The following is a 26202-nucleotide window of genomic DNA, read 5'->3' on the forward strand; positions in this document are numbered from 1 at the left end:
GAGGTTGAGAAGTAAAGTTTATTGCCATCACAAAGCCTCAGACAGACTGAGCTGCCTGGCTTAGAGACCAGGGCAGGGAGTGAATATATTTAATTCCCAGCATCACTAAGTGGCTTCACTGGGATCTCCAACTGATGGAAGCTACCTCGGACGCTAACAAACTTCACCACCTCCAGAAGAAAAACTAAAAAAATTATCTGGTATGTGGTGAGTTTATTTCCTGCCCAGGTGCTGACATCATAGTCCCAGCTCCGCCCACTCCCAGGTCATCCAGTTTAAAGGGTAATTCTGGTTTATAACAACCTACTGGTTCTCCTGACCTTTTCTATATGTGGAGGTAAAACTCAAAAGGCATGGTAATAATCCCTCATTGTACAAGAACCTCCAGTCTGCTGGTCTGAGTGGAACCAGGTGAGCCTGGAAATAGTGACGGAGGCTCACGACGGAGATCATTTTACCGTTTGCCTTTACGTTTCCTCTTCCTCCTCCGCTCGTATAACCTTTGTGTTTGTCTTCAACCTGCCTAATCATCTCACTGCTCCTGGTTCCTCACCTGCGTACCCTCGTTATAGTGCTTAAACTGTGTAAATATGACCCAAAGTTTCAATAAACAGGAATTATCCTTTATCATCTGCAAAAAAAAAAACTTTTAATAAATACAGGCATTCCACTCATGTTGCATCGTGGAAGGTGTAGCTTTTAAAACACTGAACATAAACATCTATGCTGTTTTTTTTTACTTTTCTAAGTTTTTGAGCCTTTTTTCCCACCTGTGTTAAAAGCAGTTGAATAAATCGACTGTATGTTAGTAGCCACTGTAAAATAATCTATTTTTGTATTTATATGAATCCTGCACCCGGTTCTCAGAAGAGAACAGAAAAAAACCTTCAAACTGGTTGGAAGCTCGTGGTTTGCATGTGGTCGTCCAGAAGGACGTTAACAGCGACTACAACTACAGAAACTTTAACACCTTTCACACTCATGCTATGAATCAGCGTCGCCATCGGCCTCTAGACGCCGTCGCCTCCGTCGCTTACTTCCTCGGCGGGGTCGGAGACTTCATGAATCTGGGCGGGGTTGGCGACTTGACGCCGCGAGATGGAGTCGGAGTTGGAGACTTGGAGGTTTGGAACTTGGGGGTCGGGGTTGGGGACTTGGGGAGCGGGGTAGAGGCTGGGGTTGGGCTCTTCATGGACGCCGGGGTCTGGGACTTAGAAGGGGTTGGGGTCGGGGTCTTGGAAGGGGGAGCTGGGGACTTGGGGGGCATAGGCGTAACTACCGGTGTGGCTACCGGCGTGACGGATTTGGGCTGTCCCAGTTTGGGCTCGGGGAGCTTCTCGCCATGCTTGTAAACACTGACGGTGATCTCCACGAACTCGCCGCCGTACTTGTTCCGTACGTTGATGCTGTACTTGCCGGAGTCGTCAGGGGTGACTTTGTTGATGACGAGGCTGGCGAACTTGCCGCCCTCGAACGTCACCTTGGTGTGCTCATTGGAGGCTACTTCCTGCTCGTTCTTGAACCAGGAGACCTCAGGGGTCGGCTCGCCCCACACGGTGCAGGTCAGGCTCAGAGACTGGAGAGGGGTCGAGAGTCAACTCAGGTCAAAAAGGTCGCTTTGTTAAATGGTCCTCATTTCAAGTATTGAACCAAAACCATTTAAAGGGCCAAAACTCTGATAAGCCCACGTATCCCTTGATCACTGGTTCCCAACGTGGGGATCAGGACCCCAAGGGGATACAATATAATCATACATTATTAATGTTATTTATTCCTTTGAGCTGCAGTGTTCTGAGGCAACATAAACAACAACAAAAAACAAAGTGGCACCACGGCTACAAGTGATGACGCACAGAGCTCATATTTGCATTTTGTTCTTCCTTCGTACAGGAATGCTGCCGGGGCGGTGCAGCTCCTCGACCCCCTTATTACTGCTCGCTTGTCATGATACAAATAGAAGCACTAAAATCAATGAATGGCCAATATCATCTTACATATTATTAACACGGTGTTGATTTGCATCAACAGGTTTAACATCCTCACCTTCTCTTCCATGATAGTGACCACGTCAGGCAGACCGCCGACCACGCGGCCACGGTCTGAGGAGAGACAACAAAATGTGTTTAATACGAACAAACAACGTGTGGTTACTTCTGGGCCGAACACAATAAAAAGAAACTCTACTGTAGTGGAGAAAACAAGGAAACACTACTGTAGTGGAGAAAATAACAAAACACCACTTTAGTGGAGAAAACAAGAAAACGCTACTTTATTGGAGAAATCAAGAAAACTCTATGGAGTGGAGAAAACCAGAAAACTGATTTAGTGAAGAAAACTCTAATTTAGTAGAGAAAACAAGAACATTCTCAATTTGTGGAGAAAACAAGAAAATAATGTAGTAGAGAAAACAAGAAAATTCTAATTGAGTGGAGAAAACAAGAAAACTAATTTAGTGGAGGAAAACAAGAAAACTAATTCATTGGAGAAAACTAGAAAATGAATTTAGTGGAGAAAACAAGAAAACGAATATAGTGGAGAATAAAAGAAAACTACTTAAGTGGAGAATACAAGAACATTAATCTAGTGGAGGAAACTAGTAAAACTCTACTGTAGTGGAGAAAACTAGTAAAGCTCTGCTGTGGGAGAAAACTAGTAGAACTCTTCTGTAATGGCGATGGTCGTCCTGGTCTCAGTGAGGAGTCGTGTGAGACTTCTCCGTCAGCGTACCGAGAGATCGGAGAGGATCAGAAGAACATTCATTCATACTTTGCTTTCAAAGCAAATAACTCGTCTCAGGAAAATGTTCAGAATGTCGCTGGAGGATTCCTCCAAAAACATCCTGACGTGATGCATAATTTAAAAAACTCATGAATATCAACAATGACATACTCACTCTTCTCAGCGAACGCAGCCGCCCTGAACGAGGAGAGAACATCGATATCATTAATACCACTTAGACACAATTTAAAGAGACACGTTCACAAAAGTGCGTCAACCAACTCACTTGAGTCTGAGGTACTCCTCGTAGGCGTCGGTGTACGCTGCAGGAACAAACACAGGAATCATCAGAACAAATATAGAACTGAGAGCTGATGGAGTAACTCAGGTGTTTATGTGTTAACTCTACGTTCGGGACGTGGGTTTTTTCTGACCTTGTCCGGAGAGGTCAAAGGTCCTGCTGTGGGTCTGCACGCCGTCGGAGATCTCGATGGAGTAGTTGCCCTTCTCCTTGTCGGACGGGTCGCAGATCTGCATCCAGGCCATCTCCGCTGTGCCCCCGATCCGCATCTTCTCAGAGGAGGCGATCTTACTCTCCCTGCAGGGGGTCACAGAGGTCACGGGGGGGTCACGGGGTTCACTTCATTCTGATGAGGTTAAATAACATTTTATTTTGAAAGTGTACTTGTGTTTCCAGACGGTCTTCATCTCCTCAGTGTAGTAGTTCATGTAGCACTGCAGCCTGATGCCCTCTGGTGTACACTGCAGAACCAGCTCGGAGGCCGACGCACCTGAACGCAGCACAACATTCATGTCAATTATTATCATCATTCAGCACGAAAATACACAGCCTTTCGTTTTGTGTGTCAGCTGATCAAACTCACCGGCGATGTGCGCGATGGCGTTGATGATGTCATCAAACACTGCAAAAACCAAAGAAAGAAAGAAATACATTATTTATTATCGGGATAATAATAATAATAATAATAATAATCAACACCAACATGAGGAGAGTATCTCCTAGAATTAATTTGAAAGTCTTCTACTTATAAACAAAGCTGGTTGCAGACATGCTGTGGTCTTCTGCTCCTTCACAGATTATTTATCTATTAAATATAAATAAAGCTATTTTAATCCCTCTCTAATAAAGTTCCACACACTGATTTAAATTACTTTTTATTCCTCTTTCTTTCTTTTAAATTATTATTTATAATAATAATTTAACTTATTATTGTTGTCGTTGTTGTTGTTGTTACCTTTGCCTGAAATGTCAAACGCAGACGTGTCCTTTCCTCGGTCGTCACTGAGAACGGCCTTGAAGACGCCGTGATCTTTCCTGGAGAACTGGAACAAAAAGATTATTAAACACACAGAAAAGAGTGTGTGTGTGTGTGTGTGTGTGTGTGTGTGTGTGTGTGTGTGTGTGTGTGTGTGTGTGCAGTAGTTACATGATGGAGGGGGAGGGCGCAGGCTCCAGACATGACATTGGGAGGAGTTTCTGGAACAATCTCATCATCCTCTTTGTACCAGTGGAAAGACGTCTCCTTCTTCACATTGGCCACCTAACAAACAAACAAACAAACAAACAAACAAACAAACAAACAAACAAACAAACAAACACTCAAGGGTCCGTTTTGTTTATGGAGAGCAAAGGAAGTGATGGGAAAGATGACGGGTTTCAGCGTCACCTTGCAGGCGAGCATCACGGTGCAGTCCTCCGTCACGGTGAAGTACAGATACTCGGAGAAGTGAGGACCTTACAGTGAAGAAGACGAAGAAGAAGTGGGATTTTAGAACGTGCTGTTTGTAACAATTATAATGAACTATCTGTGTATGATGTGACCTTGTGTGTGTGTGTGTGTGTGTGTGTTGTATTTTCGGTACCTTGCTTCCTGATGTGCTCCTTCCTCTGAAACTCGGCTTCCTTCAGAGCAACTTTGAACACTGAAACAGGAAACAGATCAGGAAACATCTTCAGTGGTGCGATCAACATAAGTATCAGCAGCAAGATCATCACATTAAATGAGATGTTATTGTCCTCTAAACAACCAACATGATGTTTGGAGACAGCTTTTTACAGAAGGACCACAAATGAAAGGAAAACTAATTCCACTAACAGATCCACAGAAATATAATCACCAACTATTTTCATCATCTGTTCATCATCAAAAGTCATTTTTCATAAAGAAATGTCAGAAAATGATGTTTTCAGTCCCTCAGATATGGAGATCTTCTATTCTCTGTTCTATCATAGATGTCATCACATACAACACACATTTCAAGACCTTTATTCTACATCCAAGACCTTTTCAAACCTTGAAAACACCGCTAAAATTCAAGTGTTTTCAAGGATTTCCAGCACCCGGGCCAATCCTGTTACTTACTTACTAGAAATGTACTTCATAGTGATACTTTATAATTTGAGTACATTTCAGAGCCTGAACTGAAGTATCTGACTCCTGCTTCTATAAATCACATGATAATGATCTAATGTACCGCAGCTCGATGCCTGTCTGATATAAACATATATATATATATATATATATATATATATATATATATATATATATATATATATATATATATAAATATATACGTGAGCTCTGCCTCACCGTCTCCCACCAGGACCAGGGAGCTCTGGGTCTTGGCCTTGCCGTCGTGGATCTGGCAGGTGTACGTTCCCTCGTTGGCCCTGGTGAAGTGATCCACCGTCATCTGGATGACTCCCGTGGCGACGTCGTGGCTGATCTTGATTCCCTGAGAGGGAAAAAAAACGAGATGAAGGTTTACTTTAACGATACACCAGGAAAGAAATGTTCAAATGTGATATTCACAAATTTTTTAAGATCGAACTACAGTCTGATCTCATTTCTACGACGGCGAGCTGACAGAGGGAAACAATATTCTGAGAAAGAGGTATAGAGGTCATAGAGGAAATAAACCTGTTGCCTCCACCATGTTTACCAAAGTTACTTTTTTTATATTATACATTTATATTTATATATATTATATATTTAGATAGTTTGTTTACTTTTTTGTCCAGATTCAAGAAACGTTACAGAATGTTCCTGAAAATGTTTGTCGAGGTTTGTTAAAAGCTCAAATTCCCAGAGTACTGTTCACAAATTCCTTCTAGCGCGTCAGTGTTGGATGTCGTTACCTCGCCGGTCGTGACCTCCTTGTCGTTGACGATGAACCTGTAGGAGACGGACGGCGACAGCTTGACGGCCTGCAGCCAGAAGCGGACGTGACCCTTCTCCAGGATCTCGTAGTTCAGGCCGTGTTTCAGAGGAACCACTGCACGGGGAACACAACAAAGATTAGGATCGTCGGGAAGCGGCGTTCGTTTTTAACGTGATCGGACCATCGGCGGGAGGAACTGACCCGGGTGTCTGATGGCGTAGCTGAGCTCCAGCATGGTGTTCAGGGCTGCGGAGTCAAAGACAAACACAATGTGAGCAACACAACAAACCAGAACAATGAAGCCCCAACAAGGAGGACCAGAAACACAATCTGCTGGTGTTCCACCAGGTCTGGTTCTCGGCCCCCGTGACTTACCGTCCTCGGTCAGGGTGTGGCTGGAGGAGACGCCGTCGGTATCGGTGACGACCACCGAGTATCGGCCCAGGTCGTCCTTGTCGGGGTTGGTGAACGTCAGTCTGGAGCTGAGAGACAAAAAAACAAAAAAAAACACAATCACATGCTTCACCTCCGCAGGAATAAAACCGGGAAACGTTTTTCACTCAAATCAAAATCAAGTCAAATCTGAATCATCAATACAAAGTACAGATACCTGCACTTTATATGGGGATCTGCAATTTCCTCCCTTTCTCCCCCCAAAAGATTTGAAAAGAAATATGAAATTCAAAACTAATTATGTGTAAAATAAAGACCAGCGATCAGTTTGTTCACTTCTACTCGATGAATTCCTATTAAATGCTAAGCTAACATAATCAATAGGCTTTTAGCGAGAGAGAACAGCGAGCATTTGTACTTTTACTCACTTAAAAGTAGCAACACTACTACGATTGCTTTACTTTTTACCAGAAAAAGTCCTGTTATCAAAATGTCAATGTTTTGCATGATCATAAAAAATAATTAAAGTACCAAAAGTACTACAGTGATCACTTTAATGTTGCAGCTGGTAATGGTGGAGCTCATTTTGATGTTTTTACTGCTGGATATCTTAATAATAATAATATCTAAATTATCATAATAATAATAAATTATGAAATGAAAGGGATGACCTGAAGTAGAACTATAAACTAGCAGTAAATTAAAGTACTCAAAATACTAGTAAAAAAAAGTATTTTCCCGCCACTGTGGAACAATGAACATGGACATTAGAATTAGCTTCTCTGATTAAAAAAACTTTAAAAAAATTCTAATGCTATTTTCTCCTGGAACCGTCTAAAAACAGAATCTTGAGAGTAAACGTCTCGTGTCTTTGAATTATGTTAATAAATGATATTATTATAACAGGTTAACAGGAAGTCGTTGGGAGTTCAGTCAGTAAACACGTTGTATTTCTGATGACGGTGAGCTTACGTCCGGCCCTTCGTTGTCACGGCGACCCTCGGGCAGTCGCCGATGGCCTTGTAGTTCTTCGACCACACGAACTTGGAGGTCTCGCAGATCTCGCAGGCCTCCATAGACAGGAAGATGTCTCCGGTCTCCTCGTCCACGCCGCCCACGATCTCCTTCGTACCTGTGAGCACCAACAACACGTTTGTCTCAGAAACTACAAAATAAAATATATTATATATACAGTAACTCCATCATGAGGTCATTTGGGTATTTTATTTGAATCTCAGTTAGTGGAGCCAAGATCCAGGACTTACATATTCTTCCCTTAGAAATACATCTTATCACAATGCTGTAAAATAGCAGTAGGACCGTATCGTGTTCCTGCTCCTCATGGTAACATGCTAACAATAAAATGATAATAATGATAATAACCACACATTGAGAACTGTAAAAATGCTAAACTACGTTTGTGGGTTTAAAAGATAAAAGTCAAATGGAACCACATCATTGTCATGTCATCGTTATGCACCTGTTAAACCGACATGTTAGCAGGTACTTTGTTCATAAGAGAAATAAATCAGTAGCTGCTGTTACCTGGGAGAGCTTTGGCGCAGACCGGCTCGGACAGCTGCGACGGTTTCCCCACGCCGCTGGCGTTGACGGAACGAACTCTGAACACGTACGATTCTCCTTCCTCCAGACCGCTCACCTGCAGGAAACACAGTCCAATAAAGAAGACGTCTGCGAGGGTTTGACCTCCTCAACGTGTCCGTATGGGGTTTATTCAATACGCACTAGTTGCCATAACAACGGCAGTGACGTGTTTCTGTTTACGGTTGCAAAGTTGCAAAAGGAGAAAATGGTGCAAATTCATGTTTTATTGAATATTGGGGAGAAAATGGCTGTTGTTTATTTGGGCCAAACTTCCAGAGGAAACTCCAGTTTGCAGCCAATTTTCGGGGAAGTTTCAGACTCATTTGCATATTCATACATTCATGCATACTTAATGAGGTAAAGGTGTAGAGTTGGTTATTTTAAAAAAGGTTACTTTAACATTAAATTGTCACATGCATACAGATAAATACATGAAATTGAACCCTCGAGGCGTCCAGGGGGAACTTTAGTAAAAAAGCAGGAGAGGAACCTGAAGTCTGGACCCGGGTCTCCTACCTGCAGGTACCGGCGGTTCACAGCTTCCTGGTTCAGAGAAACAAACTCGGCGGAGCCCTTCTTGGCCATCTCCACCAAATACCCGGTGACTGGACCGGCTCCGGTGTAGATGGGAGCCTTCCACAAGACGACCAGGGAGTGACCTCTGACCTCGCTGAAGCTCAGGTCGTAGGCCGGGCCTGCAGGACGGAGGGAATGAAAAACATGAGCAGGACCCAAGAGTTCAGTTAGCGGCATGAAAGAGAAGAAAAAATACCGAAACTAAAAGCTCTTTTTGTAAATATCAATGATATTAATAGATTTTGTGTCATTAACTGCTGTTCTCTAAATGTAATCAAACAATCATTATCATCATCTATCAGCAACAAGAACCAACAGATACTTCTCACGTTTGTCTTTGACGTAAAAAAAGAAAACGGTCACATGAATTAAATAATACAATAACATTACTTATAACTATGACGACGTATTACCAGTATCTCACCAGTATGTTATTATAATGTGATACTGGTGAGCAGAGGTACAGATACTTGTATTCAAAAAGAGTACATTGTTGTCCTTCAAAGTGATACTTTTTACTTTATACTTCATTTCAGAGCTTGAACTTTCTCCACTTCTACTTTCACCACAGTCTTTGTGAACACAAGTATCTCTACTTCTACTCGAGGACGATAGGCGTCAGTATGATGTCATCTGAGAAGCAGTGAAGCTCCGCCCACCTGGCTCATCGAAGGTCCAAGCTTCACATTTCAACGGGGCGCTGGCGGCCGAGGGCACGCCGACGCCGGCCATGTTGGCGGCCTGGACCTTGAACTCATAGAAGATTCCCTCAGTCAGACTGTCCACCTGGAGGGAGGGAGAGAAGGTGCATATATGTTATATATATATATATATATATATATATATATATATATATATATATATATATATATATATATATAATGGTATTGTGGTATTGTATTGTAATTTAGTGCCACTCACAGTGCAGACTCTCTCGGTGATGGCCGACAGGTTGACCTCCTCCCACATCAGAGTGTCGGCGTTCCGCTTGTCGACGTAGTAGGCGTTGACCTTGGAGCCGCCACAGTGCTTGGGACTCTTCCAGGCCAAGGTCATGGAGGAGCCGTCGCAGCTCAGCATGGTGATGCCGGAGGGAGCGCTGGGAGTCGCTGGATCACACACAATAATAAATATGGATTCATATGAGAGCATATAATTCTAGTTCGAAGCACGTATCCATAATGATTTATAACAACAATCAAGACACATTAAAAAAGCATTTTATAATGACTTTCAAGGTCAAGGATCATAATTCTTTACCAGTAATTGCTGGTTTTTCAAGGATAATAGTGTATTATAATACCTTTTTTACATTTATAAGTGAGAAAAGTTTTACAAATATATAAGAACAACACAAAAATGTAAAATTAATGTTTTGTTTACATTAATGAATTTTGTTTAATTATGAAGATGTAGAACTGTGGGAATTATAATACATTATGATATTACAAAAAAGTAGCAATGATGAAGTATTAATATGCTTGACCTTATAAGTCCTAACAAAACAAAATGCTTTGTAATATGTTGCGATTAACTATAACTATAATTAAACAGCTCTACAAGTGGATTATACACATTATAATTATGTGTATAATGGGTTGCAGACACGGCTGGGAGTTTTGTGGGCATTAACACTTCTGTGCAGTAGTTTTATTTTTGTGTCTTTTATGAGCCGTTTTGTTATTACTGTGTACAGTGAGACTGACATTTCTGTGATTAAAGCACATAAAGTGAAAGTAGAAAGAAATAGAAGGTGGCAGCAGCGGGTCAATGAGGTGGGAGAAAAACCAATGTGTCATACATACCGTACTCCGCCCTCTTACCTGGATAGAATAATGAAACGGTGGTGAACTTACCACCACTTGTTTTCAGGTTCATAGTTATCAATGCACTCATGAAAACTCTTACCGAGGGCCGGCTCTTATCTAGGGCTGGTGTCTTACCGAGGGCCGGCTCTTATTTAGGGCTGGTCTCTTACAGAGGGCCGGCTCTTATTTAGGGCTGGTCTTTACCGAGGGCCGGCTCTTATTTAGGGCTGGTGTCTTACCGAGGGCCGGCTCTTATTTAGGGCTGGTGTCTTACCGAGGGCCGGCTCTTATTTAGGGCTGGTCTTTACCGAGGGCCGGCTCTTATTTAGGGCTGGTCTCTTACCGAGGGCCGGCTCTTATTTAGGGCTGGTGTCTTACCGAGGGCCGGCTCTTATTTAGGGCTGGTGTCTTACCGAGGGCCGGCTCTTATTTAGGGCTGGTGTCTTACCGAGGGCCGGCTCTTATTTAGGGCTGGTGTCTTACCGAGGGCCGGCTCTTATTTAGGGCTGGTGTCTTACCGAGGGCCGGCTCTTATTTAGGGCTGGTGTCTTACCGAGGGCCGGCTCTTATTTAGGGCTGGTCTCTTACCGAGGGCCGGCTCTTATTTAGGGCTGGTGTCTTACCGAGGGCCGGCTCTTATTTAGGGCTGGTGTCTTACCGAGGGCCGGCTCTTATTTAGGGCTGGTGTCTTACCGAGGGCCGGCTCTTATTTAGGGCTGGTCTCTTACCGAGGGCCGGCTCTTATTTAGGGCTGGTGTCTTACCGAGGGCCGGCTCTTATTTAGGGCTGGTCTCTTACCGAGGGCCGGCTCTTATTTAGGGCTGGTGTCTTACCGAGGGCCGGCTCTTATTTAGGGCTGGTGTCTTACCGAGGGCCGGCTCTTATTTAGGGCTGGTCTCTTACCGAGGGCCGGCTCTTATTTAGGGCTGGTCTCTTACCGAGGGCCGGCTCTTATTTAGGACTGGTCTCTTACCGAGGGCCGGCTCTTATTGAGGGCTGGTCTCTTACCGAGGGCCGGCTCTTATTTAGGGCTGGTCTCTTACAGAGGGCCGGCTCTTATTGAGGGCTGGTGTCTTACCGAGGGCCGGCTCTTATTGAGGGCTGGTCTCTTACCGAGGGCCGGCTCTTATTTAGGGCTGGTCTCTTACCGAGGGCCGGCTCTTATTTAGGGCTGGTCTCTTACCGAGGGCCGGCTCTTATTTAGGGCTGGTGTCTTACCGAGGGCCGGCTCTTATTTAGGGCTGGTCTCTTACCGAGGTCCAGCTCTTATTGAGGGCCGGCTCTTCAACGACGGCCAGATCTTATTTAGGGCTGGTCTCTTACCGAGGGCCGGCTCTTATTTAGGGCTGGTCTCTTACCGAGGGCCGGCTCTTATTTAGGGCTGGTCTCTTACCGAGGTCCGGCTCTTATTGAGGGCCGGCTCTTCAACGACGGCCAGATCTTATTTAGGGCTGGTCTCTTACCGAGGGCCGGCTCTTATTTAGGGCTGGTCTCTTACCGAGGGCCGGCTCTTATTGAGGGCTGGTCTCTTACCGAGGGCCGGCTCTTATTTAGGGCTGGTCTCTTACCGAGGGCCGGCTCTTATTTAGGGCTGGTGTCTTACCGAGGGCCGGCTCTTATTTAGGGCTGGTCTCTTACCGAGGGCTGGCTCCACAGAGATGGGAGATGACTCCTGAGACTCCTCGCTGAGGCCGAAGACATTAACCGCTTGGACACGGAACGTGTAGCTCTCCCCCGGGATCAGACCGTGGACCACGAACCTGAAACACACATTTCCATTTTGAATTACGTGCAATTATTTGATGATCTCTTTACTCTGTGATATCTGTACCTTGTATTTTAATGCATGATATATATTTTACGGGACTCCGTTAGTCCGGAGCACTCACCTGCAGTGCTTGAAGGGTTTGTGGTTACACGGGAACCAGTCCTTGGATCCGACGATGCGGCCGTCGATGTAGTATCCCACGAGGTTCTTCAGGTGTTTGGGGGGCTCCCACTGCACAAACACCGACGACTTGGTGTTCCTGGAGGTGACGACCTGTCCAGGAGCAGAGGGGACGCCTGTTCGGGGGGGGGGGGGGGGGGGGATACACATTAATTATTGATATTCCTTCAAATTAGGGCTGTCAAAATTAACAGGTTAACACCGGACGATTCATTTGTGGATTTAATGCATACTTCTTATTTTTTATGCTTTAATACTGTTGGCTCGCTGGAAGTTCAAGTAAACAAAGAAGGAACAATCAAGAAACACGCAGCCTCATAATCCTATTAAGATGCCACCGCACCGACACCACTAAGGCTATGTGACGTTAACCCATGGGCATCGGAAGCAGAACGCAAGGTCGTAAAGACTTGTGAAGGGTACCGTTGGACAGCTCATGACCTAAAATAGGTAGACCCTGCTGGGATCGAAGTCACTCCGACCTTCCCTTTAAAATGGGAAATTGACGAAGGATCAGTGCGACCGATCAACTCTTTTGTGAATAACTTTGTTTTCGAAGATGCCAGCGACCCAGAAGTCAGCTCTGCCCAACCCGACCCGACTTAAAATAGGAAACACTTCACCATCTATTCTCTCTGGAAACACCAACAATTAGCCGAGTTACATTCTGTATCGGGGACACGATGTAAAACATGCGAAGGTGAAACGTGAGCAAACGCTTTGTGTCCGTGAAAGCAGGTTTGAAACGTGTTGTTTGTTTAGAAAATCCGGTGGAAAAACGAAACAACGGATCTGATGATTCATGAAGTGAAAAGCTTTGATGTTTAAATGGGATTTTGAGAAAATGTTTTACATACAGTATATGTGATAATATATATATTATAAGCCTTGTTCTATGGTTTAAATACAACAGACTCGTGGTCAGAACACACACACACACACACACACACACACACACACACAGCAGAAGAGTGAACCAAACAGTGACTTAAAAAAGGTGTTTCTATTAAACTGTACATACCAACTGGCAGCTCAGTACCTGGAACAAACAATGATTCACTTTTAACACAAACTTCATGCTTGTGTTGTTTGCAGACACATGTAGTATGTTAGCAGTTCAGGATGTTTGTGGTGTTTGTACAAATACGGGGAACTCACACATCTTTACAAAGGACTAGATTATTGGTGAGAGCATAGTCTACCAAAAAAGATTCTCAAACTTTGCAACTAATAGCAGATTAAAAATATTTCTATCTTGGCACACTTGAGATTGTTTGAAGGAATGTTTAAACTGAAGGTTTCATATTAAAAAAGATGCATCATTCGTAAGTATCAGCTCTCCGTTTTCTTGGTGTATAAATGTATGTATACTTGTGTACTTTGCAGTGTTTGAGGGTCTGTGCCCTTGGTGGTCCCGGCCCCCCTTACCGTCCTCGTCCACCTTCTGGACGGGCTCGGAGGGCGGCGACGCCTCGCTGGACCCGCACGAGTTCACCGAATACACTCGGAACTGGTACTTTTGGCCGTCTTGCAAATCAAAGACCGGGTAACGAGGGGAGTGCAGTCTGACTGCTGTGTTGATCCGCCGCCACGCTCCAGTGCCCGCTAAGCACTGTGGGAGGGAGGGGGGGGGATCCATTTAGTACTTATTCCTTAAACTGGACTTGGCTTTAAGAGAAGTGCGGTGGACGATATATATGTATATATATATATATATATATATATATATATATATATATATATATATATATATGATAAATATAAGTCGACAGACTATAAAATAAAAGACAACACAAAAACATTTAAAACTGAAAGGAAATGCCGTTTTAAACTAAAATATTACATGAGCATAAAAAAACGCATGTAACCTCTTAAACTGAATCCAGTCACGAACATTTTATGTATATTACTATTATTATAGATAGAATGACCTCGATGAGCCCATTTTATTTCTTGTTTTGGTTGTGTCATTTATTTAATGTTTATTAGCATAAGGATATTTTCATATTTTTTTCCATCCCAATTCCAATGTCTGAATATCTTCTAGAATTAAAAGTTCATCACTCTTGTAAAGCGTGTACTTGCAGTAAAAGACTACAATAATAGTATTATTACATCAATGGCATAGAATTATTTAAAGTGACCATAATATCACGTATAATTTCTGGGACATAATATCATAGTCATGGTGACAGGTCTACTTAGCAACAAATAAAAGAATCTTTTCTAATGATCTCAAAAAGTTAAATGTTAATCTAAGAATTGGAGCTACGTCGATGACGCACCTTCTCGATGACGTACCACAGCGGCGCTCGCCCGCGGCGGCTCGGAGGCGTCCAGCTCAGCACCACGTACGATCTGAAAAGCTCGGACGCGTGCACGCCAGCGGGCGGCCCCGGGATCGCTACGTAGCCTGGATGGGGGAGCGAACGGGGGTTCAGGCCTGAAGCACAAACTTCCTGTTGCAGAAGTCCCACGTTAGGGAAGTATGTTCTTTTATTTTATGTTGTATTAATACATGGAGTTTACATCCCTGGTGGCTTTCGATGCTTTGAAGTGAGATTTCGGATGTCTAAAGAAACATTATGGGAGCAAATCATGTATTTTGGGTAATATCCTAATGTTTTACGCCGCATATTTACACTATTACTATTCTTTAGTCTTCTTCTACCTACCTACCTACCTGTCTGTCTGTCTGTCTGTCTGTCTGTCTGTCTATCTATCTATCTATCTATCGACCTGCCTGCCAAGACATTCAATTCTTAATCTATAAGTCTTCAACAAGAAGAACGTATCTACCATGGCGGTCAAGCATTTATTCAAATCAAAAGCAGTTAAAAAAAGAAGAGACTCAAGGGATTAAACTCTCAGCTTCCAGGAAGGATGAGAAATTACATTAAGCCATTAAAAACAAAATTTGATCTTTCAGCATGGGATCGGATTTCTTGCAAAATGTGGGATTTCTGCAACAGCCTCGTGTTTAAAGTGACTCCTACGCTGTGTTAAAGGTTTGCTTAAAAGGAGGAGGAGGAGGAGGAGGAGGAGGAGGAGGAGATACTCAACACGCTTAAAGTGGTTTAATTGGGAGAAAAATAAAATAATTAATTAATCAATTGTGAAGTAAAATCAACAGTTAGCAGGGAAGGAGACGGGGAATGTGTTTATAGTGTTTATATGACAATTTTAAAGTTTTTGTGCCGTGACGGTGCTGATGAGGGTTTTTTGGGAGGGAGGGGTTCGTGTTAGTGTTTGCGTGAGATTCCACTCAGGTGGTTTTTAAAAAAGGGGGATTAAAGGCAGATCTCTGGACCCAGATCAGCCTTTTAGTACGCCACCGTACCTTCCAGGTCGTCGTCCTTGATCACTACATCGTACTTCCCTTCCACTTTAATCACTGTTGCCGGGGGAAACGACGACAACAATGGAGTCGTTAGGAAGCAGTCACACGCTCTCCGCGGGGTTTCTCCATTTACCTTCCTCGGTACCTTGCAGCCTCTCGCTCTCGGCGGCGTCCAGGGCCACGACTCGGTCCGACTGGCGGGACGGCCTGCTGATGCCGGCGCTGTTCACGGCTCGGACCCGGAAGTGGTAGGAGTGGCCCGCTTTCAGGCCGTGGGCCGGGTATTTACACACCTTCACCGGGGCGTCGTTGCACTGGACCCAGGCGTCGCCGCCGGATTCACGCCTGCACAGAAAACCTCATCAGTATCATCATCAGCCATGTGACACATTCACTAAGGGGATTACATTTTAGTTTGACTTATTATGAAGGGAATGAAAAGGGATTTATCATTTCAACAGAAACAAGTAGAAGACAAAGAGATGAAACCAGGTGATAAAGAGGTGCAGAGGGCTGCCTTAAACTACTAACTGATTAATCAATGAGAGAGATCGATCCGTACAGAAAGCTCGTTTTCAGGGTGCAGACTGACCGATCCACGAAGTATCCACTGATGGCCGCCTCGTTGACGGTGTTGGGTGGCTTCCAGGCAACCAGGACGTAGTCCGCGTTGACGTCATACGCCTTCACGCTCAGCGGTGCACCAGGGGCGCCGGCCGAGGAGGGGGCGGCATCTAGGGAGCAAAGGGAGCAAGGGCGTAAGGGAGCGAGGACGTAAGGGAGGAAATAAGGAGGGATGATAGGAAGGGGAGATACAGAAGCACTTCCTCCTCGGTTCATCACACAAGTCGTTATCAGAGAAAAATCATGTGACGCAGAGAGGCGGGGCCTACCTGAGACGAACAGGTAGGCGCTGTGCTCGGTGGTGCCGTCCCTGGTGAAGATGCGGAGGGTGTAGAGGCCCTCGTCGTCCTTGGCCAGGTGAGGCAGCGTCAGCCGGGCGGAGCCGCCACCCACCGACGCCTCCACCAGCTTACCGGGTTTCAAGAGTTTATCTGCTCGTTAGAGCGTGAAAAGCACCAGTTAACATAAAAAAATAACATATTAGATATAGATATCATAAAAGAAAAGTTAGATTTTACTGAAGTAAATCAGAGTCTATGAAAAAATAATACGCCAACTCTACACCTGAACCAATGAATGGATGAATTAAATAATTCATTAGTGGACAAATGAATGAATGAACGAACAGATGAATGAATGAATGACTGACTGAATGAACGAACAGATGAATGAATGAATGAACAAACAAATTAATGAACAAACAGATGAATGAATGAATAAATTAATGAACGAACAAAAACTAATGAATGAAGGGACGAAGGAACAAATGAATGAATGAACAAACAAACTGACAGACAAACAAACAAACAATGAATGGATGAACGAATGAACTAACAAAAGACCGAAATTAATGAATGAATGAATGGATGGATGAATTAATTTATAAACGACCAAAATGTAACGATTAATGAACTAATGAATTAATGGATGAACGAATGAACAACGACCGAAATTATTGAATGAACAAACAAACGAATGAATGAACTAATCAATGACCGAATGAACTATGGAATGAATGAATGAATGAATGATGAAGGCCCTACCGTCGCGGTACCACTGGGCGAGGGGGGGCACGTTGGGCAGGTCTGGGACCACCACCATGGTGCAGACCAGACTGATGGAGCCCCCCTCCACCCCGAAGCTCACAGAGAAGCGGTCCAGCAGGCTGACCTCCAGCTTACTGGCATGGATCTCCGTCAGACGGGGCACTGGGCAGGAAGTGACATCACGGTTACTCATCATTCACATAACACATTCACAGAAACGGCATGGCCCCCGCCCCCCCTCACCTAAACCGAGCCCGCTGTACTCCCCGGCTCCCGATGGTCCTGTGACGGAAACAAAGTGGTGATTACAGACGGGGAAATAACGTTATAATAATAATAATAATATTATTATAAGGAAAGTAGCCGGAGTTAGAGATGGACTTACTCTTCACGGTGACAGTAGCCATGCTGGAAGCCGTTCCATGAGGGTTGGTGGCCACGGCGCTGTACTCAGCAGTATCACTCACAGCACACCTACCGGACCAGACGGCAACCAACATCATACCTTATCACCTTTTAATGTCATTAAACAACCCACAAACTCACATCCAGCTCTACATAGTCCATCCAACAAATACACATTCAGTGTTTCAATACCTTCATTTGAATTTATAGGCATTCATTAAACATGTATTATTATTAGCATTATTATTATGATTATCATCATGATTATTACTTTTAACATTAAATACATTCATTTTTCATTCATTAAATGACATTTAATTAGCAATTTTACTGAGATATGTATTAAATATCCAACAAATATATATTCAGTATATTCAATTATTTTAATTTATGGGCATAATTTAATGTAATATCATTATTTCTACTACTATTTATTTAATATAAAATACATTTATTTAATTGTATTAAATTAAAACTACATTTAATCCAGATATTCTGATGTCTGGAGGGGGGTGGGGCCGAGAGGAGAAGGTGAAGTCTGGTGGGTGAGAATAGAAGGAAGTAATGTGACCCTCCTCCCCGGACGGGACTATTTTAAAAAAGGAGCTCCGTTTTCTCAGATGTGGGCGACGTGAACCGACTCTGTGCTCCGACTCCTCAAAGAACTTTTCACTCGAATGAGAACATTCTTCATTTCTTTACGGAGTTAATGATGTAACGTCTCCTGGTTGACCTGTAACACTAAGTGGTACGGAGGTATTTAATCACAGTGAGAGAGAGAGAGAGAGAGAGAGAGAGAGAGAGAGAGAGAGAGAGAGAGAGAGAGAGAGAGAGAGAGAGAGAGAGAGAGAGTGAGAGAGAGAGAGAGAGAGAGAGAGAGAGAGAGAGCAGTGGCAGGAATTCATGGCTCAGATGACACAAAGGTCAGCACTCTGAACACATGAACAGCTGAGGAGTCTTGAAGATGACGAAGATGACGTTCCTCCCTCTCCCCCCTCTCTCTCTCCCTCCCCCTCTCCCTCTCTCCCTCGTCCTCGACTTTCTCTCCCTTTTGATTATTTTGCCCTTCAAACTTTAATTTATTTTATACTTTTTATTTTCTTATCTGACTTTTAAACTTTTTTATTATATAATCTTTCTTACTTGTGTCGTTTAAAACTTTAAAAATGTAATATTCTCATTTTCCTTTATTATTCATTTATCTATGTATTTTTAAACTTTCTTTTCCCAACTTGTCTTTTTTTGTATTTATTTTATACTCTTTTATTCTTAACTGTCATTCTTTTACTATATTTATTTTAAAATCTTTTATTCTACTCAGCTGTGTTCCTTTAAAACACCATCATGTAAAACACCTTGAGTTGCCTCCATGTATGAAATGTGTTTTTTAATAATAAACCTCGTCTTAGCTTTTAAATATTATTCATATAATATGACTCAACGCTGTTACGTCCTCGGGAACAATTCAAATAAAAGAAAACTCGTACCTGCTAATAATCAGACTATGGACTCCATATTTGTTCTCCATCCGGTACTTTCCGGGGGCGCTCAGCGGGTCGACCGGCACGCCTCCTTTATACCTGCAGACAGCCAGCGGTCAGACCGGCTCTCTGATTGGTCCATTACAACAACACGCTGAAACGTGCTCAAATAGGTGAATACTGAACATCGTAGATTAAAGGATTCTACAAAAAAGACGAACACGTGAAAATAAAAGCACCATAATAAAGTAAAATTGAAATACGATAAACAAATTGGCGGTTTAGCTCGTCTTGTAAGTCAGCGTTAATAGGAAATAGGTTACACAACAATGTTTCAACGTTTTTTCAAAATGGAAATCTTTTGAATACGCAATTCCAGCGTCGCCGTCCAAGCTAGCATAAGCTGGTCCCCGTGGAAACGGTGACCAGAAACACTTCGCAATCGCATGTTACAAAGACAACATTAATGACAGATTACTGAGCTAACCTTTTTTTTAATGCATACTCACCAGGATGTTTGTCACCCCGCTGAGAAAACAAAGCGTTTGTGTGCAGGATGGACGCGGTTATCGGGTTCTATGAGATTCAGCTTTCACTGCCACCTACTGGCCTGGCATGCACACTGCAGCGTTTTAGGCTAGTTTTTTGTAAATCCGTGTCCACACGGATCGTTTTCAAAACATAGTCATCTAAACACTGGACTTTCCTAAAACGCAAAAAGGAAAAAACTTTCCCGTTTTAAGCGAGGCCTAAATGTAGGCCTACTTTTGTTCATTCTGACATAAAATAAAACCAACGTTAAATCTTAAAACGGCACTCCGGGGGAATGTAAATATTCTGACCATTTGACGACGGGCCTCGGGTTTCCCTGCACGGTGCAGAACAGCTTGACGGGAGTCTTCTCCCACACGGTGTGAGGACGCAGGGCAATCAGGAAGTCCGGCAACTTGCCGATTTCATCCAACGTATCCACCCTCTTGTACATCATCTCCTTCACCTGGACCGAGGAGAGAGGGGACATTTAGATCATTTAGGAGGGGACGTGTACATTAAAAACAACAGGACGTCGTCATAAAACCCTTCTACGGCAACATGCTGGCATCGTCAACATTTCCCAGCTGAAAACAAGAGTCCAGTTACTGCAGAATAAATGTTATTCTTTAGAGTTAGTAGATTGCATCGATACAGTGAATCAACAACACGACCAAGCGGCTTGTAAAAGATAAATATGAGATAAATGTACATCAGAGTGTCATCTGCATATGTGCAAATGTGTGTAATAAATAGGAAACTGCTAATCAGGGTGGTGAATCAACATCTTTGCTTAACATTAGCAATGAAAGTTCATCAGGCCTTCTTACCTCTCTCTGGATAGAAAGACTCTCCACTTGGGCCTTGGTGGCCATCCTTATCCTGTGAAGCTCCTCCTGGATCACGGTCAGTCCTTTCCCAAAATTGGTGCTCACTCGCTGGTACTCCTCTGTGCCCTCATCAGCAGTCCTACCAACACACAACGTAGAGTCACCCGCCGCTAATCCAGGAACCAACACGTACGTGTGATTAATCACAGTTATGGCTAGTTATGGTTGGTATTACCTTACAACCTAAATAGCCTGATGTAGGAACAACAGCCAGTGGGAACTCACCTCTGCCGGAACACCGGTATACAATAGGCTTGTTCCGCCATAGCCTCTGTGGCGTGGGCCTGCACCTGGCTCACCGATTTACAGCTTGATGTCCTGTCAGAAGGAAGTCCATCGTTAAAAACAGACATTAAGAGGAAATTATACCATAACAGACTTGCAGGTTTTAGTTTTGCAGAAGCAGGTTAAATATCTCCCAAGATCCACCCGTGATGTTTGAGTTTGAAGTAATGGTACAAAACGGTGCCAGATATTCGCAAATTCATTGTCTGTTATTATCTAGATGTTACAGACATGTGGACAGGCAGAATATTGGGCCAATCCTAATAAACTTCCTCCTCCTTTTCCTATTTGCATTGCCAATATAATACAATGCTATACCATCTATAAAAGGTATCCTCCTGGAGAAATCCATTCATGTTAAATCCACTTATTCCATGTACAACGACAAAATCCTGAAATAACCTGAAAAAGAAAATCCCCGTTTTATGAGACTTTCTGCCGTCATCTCATTCACTGTGCACCAAATCTATTGTGAAAAGGTTGATAGTGGTTAAAGTGTCTGATACAGGTGACGAGAATTTGACCAATAAGCATCAGGGGCACGGACAAAGTTGTCCAATGAGAACCAGCACTGATGTCAGTAACTAGCTGTGACCGCTGGCTCCAGATGGAGGTCTGGGTTCAGGGGAACGGCATGCGGACTCTGATATAAGACAGGGAGCACATGACATCTCTTTCTGCCAGATGATAACGCTGATCCAAACTCTGCAGTTAAAGGCGGTTTCGTACTACGTTAGCGCAGACTTCAGTTTGGGTGTCGAGTTCAGGGTGTTAGAAAAATAATGGTTCTTAACTGGTTCTTTAAAAGGCTGCGTGTTTCCATCAAGAACCCTTTATTCCTTGGAAGAATCGTTTATAGCTGAAGAACCATCTGAAAAGAGTTCTTGTTATTGAACCCACAAAGAACTTTTTTGAAAAAGGTTCTTTAGAGAACCTTTTTTTCTTTAAGTTCTTCAAAGAACCAGAAATGGTGCCCCAAAGAAGCTTTTTCTGAGGGTTCTTTAAAGAATCATTTAAGGAAATGGTTCTTTAAAGAACCTTGGTCTGAAAGGTCCATTGTGGAACCAGAAATGGTTCTTCTAGGAGGCAAAACGGACCAGACAGTGGTGAAGTGTTACGCCATTTAGACAATTTAATTTATATCAAAAATCACTACGCAACACTATTAACAAGTTTGACGAGGCACCCACATATAACAAAAGGTATTTCTGTATCTCTTAAAATGTTATTTAAATTGATTCAATGCCTCTAAAATTTGAATACAGGGCCTAAATCTGTCTAATAGAAGATGTAACAAACAGAAACAAGGATGAACGGAGATTTCTCAAACTTCCTCTTGTTCACAGTGAGAACGAAAACCGAAACCGTTTTGGGCTTTTTGACAGACCAGGCAACCTAACACACTGATGACGCGAGTGGGAAGGGAGAGGTTAAACAGAAATACATAATATTGATGAACTAGGGTATCACTATATTATGTTTTTTGGGCCTCAAAAATACTATTTGTGAAATTGCACAAAATGTAATACTATGAAGTTTGACGTTATATTGACTGTACTTTTTTGTTTTTACTCATAGTATGCAACATTCCTAAAATTATATTTTTAATATAGCACCTCGTCTTAGAGTTAAAGTATCGCAATATATTGAATCCTAACCCCCGTATCACGATACATATCGTATCGCAACCCCAATACGTCCCTAAGTCTGCTTTTACTATATTTAAGATAATGTCATGTTGGTAGCCAGAGAGTTAGCGCACGCCACAAAACTGCAACAATGTTAAATGTCTTTCAACTGTTTTATGAAAAGGTGTCCAATCGAAAATTTATCTGTAAAAACAAATGTAAATAAATAAAAATGGGGCGAAATAAAAACAATCTGTAAAAAAAATATATAAATAAAAAGGTCTCCAATAATAACAATCTGTAAAAAAAAAAAAAATTAAATGGTGTCCAATAAAAGAATATGTAAAAAAAAGAAGATAAATAAAAACGTGTCCAATAAAAAGGAAATCTGTAAAAATAAAAAAAAATAAAAACGTGTCCAATTAAATAAAATTATCTGTAAAAAAAAAAAAAAGGAGCCAGAGAGGAAAAACTCATCTTTGATTCCAAATATGGCTGCTGTAGTTAACACTAATGCAATGAAATCACCAAAAAAACACTACGTAAATATGTTATGTACATGAAAAGTTAAACATTTGTACCAAGAATGGTCCATGCTGTTATCAAGCTTCTGACAAACAACAGCGAACGAGCCAACGATTTAGACTGCAGATGCAAAACCAACAGAAATAAAAAGGGATGAAGGTGAAAAGGTCAAAGGTCGACTGGCTGTTTGACAGTCTGAATGTGAATCTCATTAACTGGAGATGGAGATTGTTAGTCGTTGATCGGCTGATTAGAAATCCAGAACAGCCGGCTAGAAGCAGACAGCGTATGCAGCAGGAAACAGGAAGTCCTCCAACGCCACCTTCCGTACCTGACTGCCGCCTGCTTCTTGGCACACACACACTGAGTGTGATGAAACGCAAAATCGCTTTTCACTTGACTCGCATGCTTCTTCTTATACCAAGATGTGACTTTGGAAGCCATGACTGGAACGGTTGAAGGAGACCTGGTCCACAACAACCGGCGGGGGGGAGGAGACCAAACATGTGTTAGCAATGACATCATCGTTACCGCAGCCTTCGTCACGATTCACATTTAGAACCAGGAGATATATTTAAACCTCTCAAGAGTTAATTCTGTGTGTAATAAATAGCCAATGACTTCAAATACAATGTTTCGGTAACCAAAAGCTTTAAAGTTAGCGTTGAGTCTTTCATTGTACTTGGTCAATTAATTACATTTTCTCTAACTACTAATTGTGTATTTCAGCTTTCAACAGAGTTTTGGAAAACACAAAAGTGCAGTAAAACTAATAAAGACATAAAAATGACAACATTAAAATATTCCTGCTTTTGAAGGTTGTCAAAGTAGAGTATTTGTTCTACAGACAGGAAATAATTCAATCTAAATCTTGTCCAGTTACTGTAATAAAGCTTTTATTCTTTTGTGTTACATTTTCATTGTTAAGCTGACGTACAACTGGATAGAGTCTTAATTACATAAAACATAAGTTGACTAAAAATTTTCTAAAAAAAAAGACATTTTCAGTTTCGGTAACCAATGAAATCCGATCATTGCATCGATCCAGTGAATCAACAACACGACCAAGCCGGCTCGTAAAAGACAAATATGAGATAAATGTACATCAGAGAGTCATCTGCATATGTGCGATTTATAAAATGTTTGATAAACAATAAGGAAAACACTCATATTTCAGGAGGACGTGATTATCATGGTGATTATTATCCGGAGGGAGGACATGTCAGAGACACTTCAAACATCCACCAGAGCTCAGCACTCGAGATGTTTCACCTTACAACCTCCACACAGCTCGGCTATGAATAGCATGCAGCCCGTTTCCACCATCAGAGAGAAAATTAAGGAAATAAAGACACCAGACGTCACACATTATTTCATTAAATAATTAAAACCATAATGCAGCAAATGAGACTGATCAGACTGTCCAGGCTTTTTATTTGTTAATGTATTTATTTCAAATCAAACAAAGCTAATTAACTAAACCAGCTGTCATTCCTAAACTTCAGGCTTGTGTATAATAATTATTTATTCAACATGTTTAGGGGTCAGCAAGCTGTCAGTGCTGGTAATGAAGTGCTGCCCGGGGAGGGATTACAGCGGACTGTTTGCCCACACAGGAGGACAGATTATCTAAATCCACTCATTACTGCGACACATTTCAACTCGTCCCACATCTAACACCTTCTCCTCCCACCCAATAACTCACTTCTCCCACTAAAACCAGCGTCCCAGTGAGCCAGATAAGACCCGATATTAAGGAAAGCCACTTACCCCTTAGAGATTAAACCAGCGCAAAGCGGAGGAAGAACCAGCCCGATGCCGCTTGGGAAGCACTTGCTGATGGCAACAAAAATATTCCCCTCTCACCGGAGGAATGCCGTTGCCCCTTCCACCCCATGTAGGGACGCACTTAAGACTATATATAGCATTTACCCCCAAAATTTTCTTCTCATTCTGCACTTTGGAGATGAAGAGTGTACATCCGTAGCTGCAGTTTAATTGAGTTTTGTTTAGAGGTATGTTTCATCCGCTGAATTGATTAGATTTAAGGTTTTTTGAGGATATTCAGTCAAAGGTTAAGAGGAAATGTGCGTAAAATGCTTAAATATACTGTTTACACACACACAATAACTCATTTTGGAAGAATGTTAAAGTTAAAGTTTTCCCATTTTTGGCAGGAAGACAGATTTCCTTTTTTTTTGCAACAACATTAATAAGCAATTAGATTTATTTAATTTTTTTTCCTGTATTCATTCAGCAAAGAGCTGGAAAGAAGATGATTTGAGATTACTTTGCTGGCAAACGCTGAAAGCCGTGTGAGACCTTTTTAGGTTGCTTCCAGACAGCCGGTCCTCCTTGGCTCAACACTTGTGGGCAGCAATCAGGCTATTTTTATAGCGGCCGGTCCTCCTTGTTACACTCTTACCCCCCCAATTCTTACTGTACAAGAACCCCTCGCTGCTATTTTCATTCACACGAGTAAAAATAACATGACTGAAGAAGACACAGAGGAAGACACAAACTCAGATGTGATAGAAACAACAGGGAACTCAAAAGAAGCAGCAGGGCCCCAGATGACCTGGAGGCTTTACTGGAAACAACCCCCCCCCCCCACCCTCTCCGTTTAGAGGTTTAATTAAAAAAAAAAAAATCAAATAAAACCCATGAAGTACATTATATACATGTCCTCAACTTGAAAATGTGACTTTTTTTACAAAAAGGTGACACCTAGTGGTAGCATCAAGGAAGTCAACACATGTGGCTGAGGGAGGTCAAATTGAACTGCTTTCAAGGTGCATTTTATTTTGAAGGTGCCATCAAACACAGATGGGTGACTTACTGAAAGTGTCCTGATGAACCGCGTTCAGAGGATCATCCACCTTCAAGGAGCTGCTCCAGAGAAACCACCGTCAGTTTACAGTCAATTCATCTACCGGCATGAAAAACAAAGTGGGTTTTAAACACAAAAAAGTGACATAAATTAATTTTTAAAAGGTGCAGGTTTCTGTAAATTAACACTCATGCCTTTGGATTCCCCTCATAAATAAATATAATAATGTACACATCGTCTATGGCTAGAGCACAACGTATCAGACGCAGCTACACATTTAATTTACAAATCTATAATAAAAACATTAGAATACATACATTCTAATAATGAAACTAAAGTAAAATATATCAAGAAATCAATAGTACATGTCCATGTACAATACAAAC

General features: G+C 42.4%; 1 protein-coding gene across 4 annotated transcripts; it reads right to left on the reverse strand.

Moving 5' to 3' along the window:
- myom2a (myomesin 2a) lies at positions 1 to 24904 on the reverse strand. Of its 4 annotated transcripts, XM_084001999.1 has the most exons (39): positions 24757 to 24904; positions 23318 to 23452; positions 20774 to 20866; positions 20489 to 20627; positions 19970 to 20124; positions 19134 to 19226; positions 17627 to 17715; positions 17485 to 17523; positions 17239 to 17403; positions 16465 to 16626; positions 16164 to 16305; positions 15717 to 15916; positions 15572 to 15625; positions 14517 to 14644; positions 13660 to 13843; positions 13253 to 13270; positions 12173 to 12347; positions 11922 to 12043; positions 10281 to 10298; positions 9397 to 9584; positions 9135 to 9261; positions 8416 to 8594; positions 7840 to 7954; positions 7267 to 7426; positions 6277 to 6383; positions 6103 to 6147; positions 5879 to 6015; positions 5331 to 5475; positions 4603 to 4662; positions 4407 to 4474; positions 4167 to 4280; positions 3975 to 4062; positions 3603 to 3641; positions 3404 to 3509; positions 3153 to 3316; positions 3005 to 3041; positions 2894 to 2916; positions 2044 to 2099; positions 1 to 1576 (listed from the first exon to the last, which is right to left on the reverse strand). In XM_084001999.1, the coding sequence occupies exons 2-39, from the start codon at positions 23428 to 23430 to the stop codon at positions 1034 to 1036; spliced, it is 4590 nt and encodes a 1529-aa protein (XP_083858125.1). In that variant the 5' UTR covers positions 23431 to 23452; positions 24757 to 24904; the 3' UTR covers positions 1 to 1033. The 4 variants fall into 4 exon arrangements, with proteins under 4 accessions (XP_083858125.1, XP_083858126.1, XP_083858127.1 ...); XM_084002000.1 differs by lacking the exon at positions 10281 to 10298; XM_084002001.1 differs by lacking the exon at positions 23318 to 23452 and having other exon boundaries at positions 24757 to 24826.
- Between the last annotated feature and the right edge of the window lie 1298 nt (positions 24905 to 26202).

This window comes from Eutrigla gurnardus, assembly GCF_963514095.1.
Source record: "Eutrigla gurnardus genome assembly, chromosome: 3".
NCBI lineage: Eukaryota > Metazoa > Chordata > Actinopteri > Perciformes > Triglidae > Eutrigla > Eutrigla gurnardus.

Coding starts and splice junctions, on each gene's coding strand:
- myom2a (XM_084001999.1), bottom strand. CDS start 23,430: ATGGCTTCCAAAGTCACATCTTGGTATAAGAAGAAGCATGCGAGTCAA. Junction 8,595..9,134: donor TTGGACCTTCGATGAGCCAG/GTGGGCGGAGCT, acceptor TCCGTCCTGCAG/GCCCGGCCTACGACCTGAGC. Junction 3,042..3,152: donor CTTTGACCTCTCCGGACAAG/GTCAGAAAAAAC, acceptor TTGTTCCTGCAG/CGTACACCGACGCCTACGAG.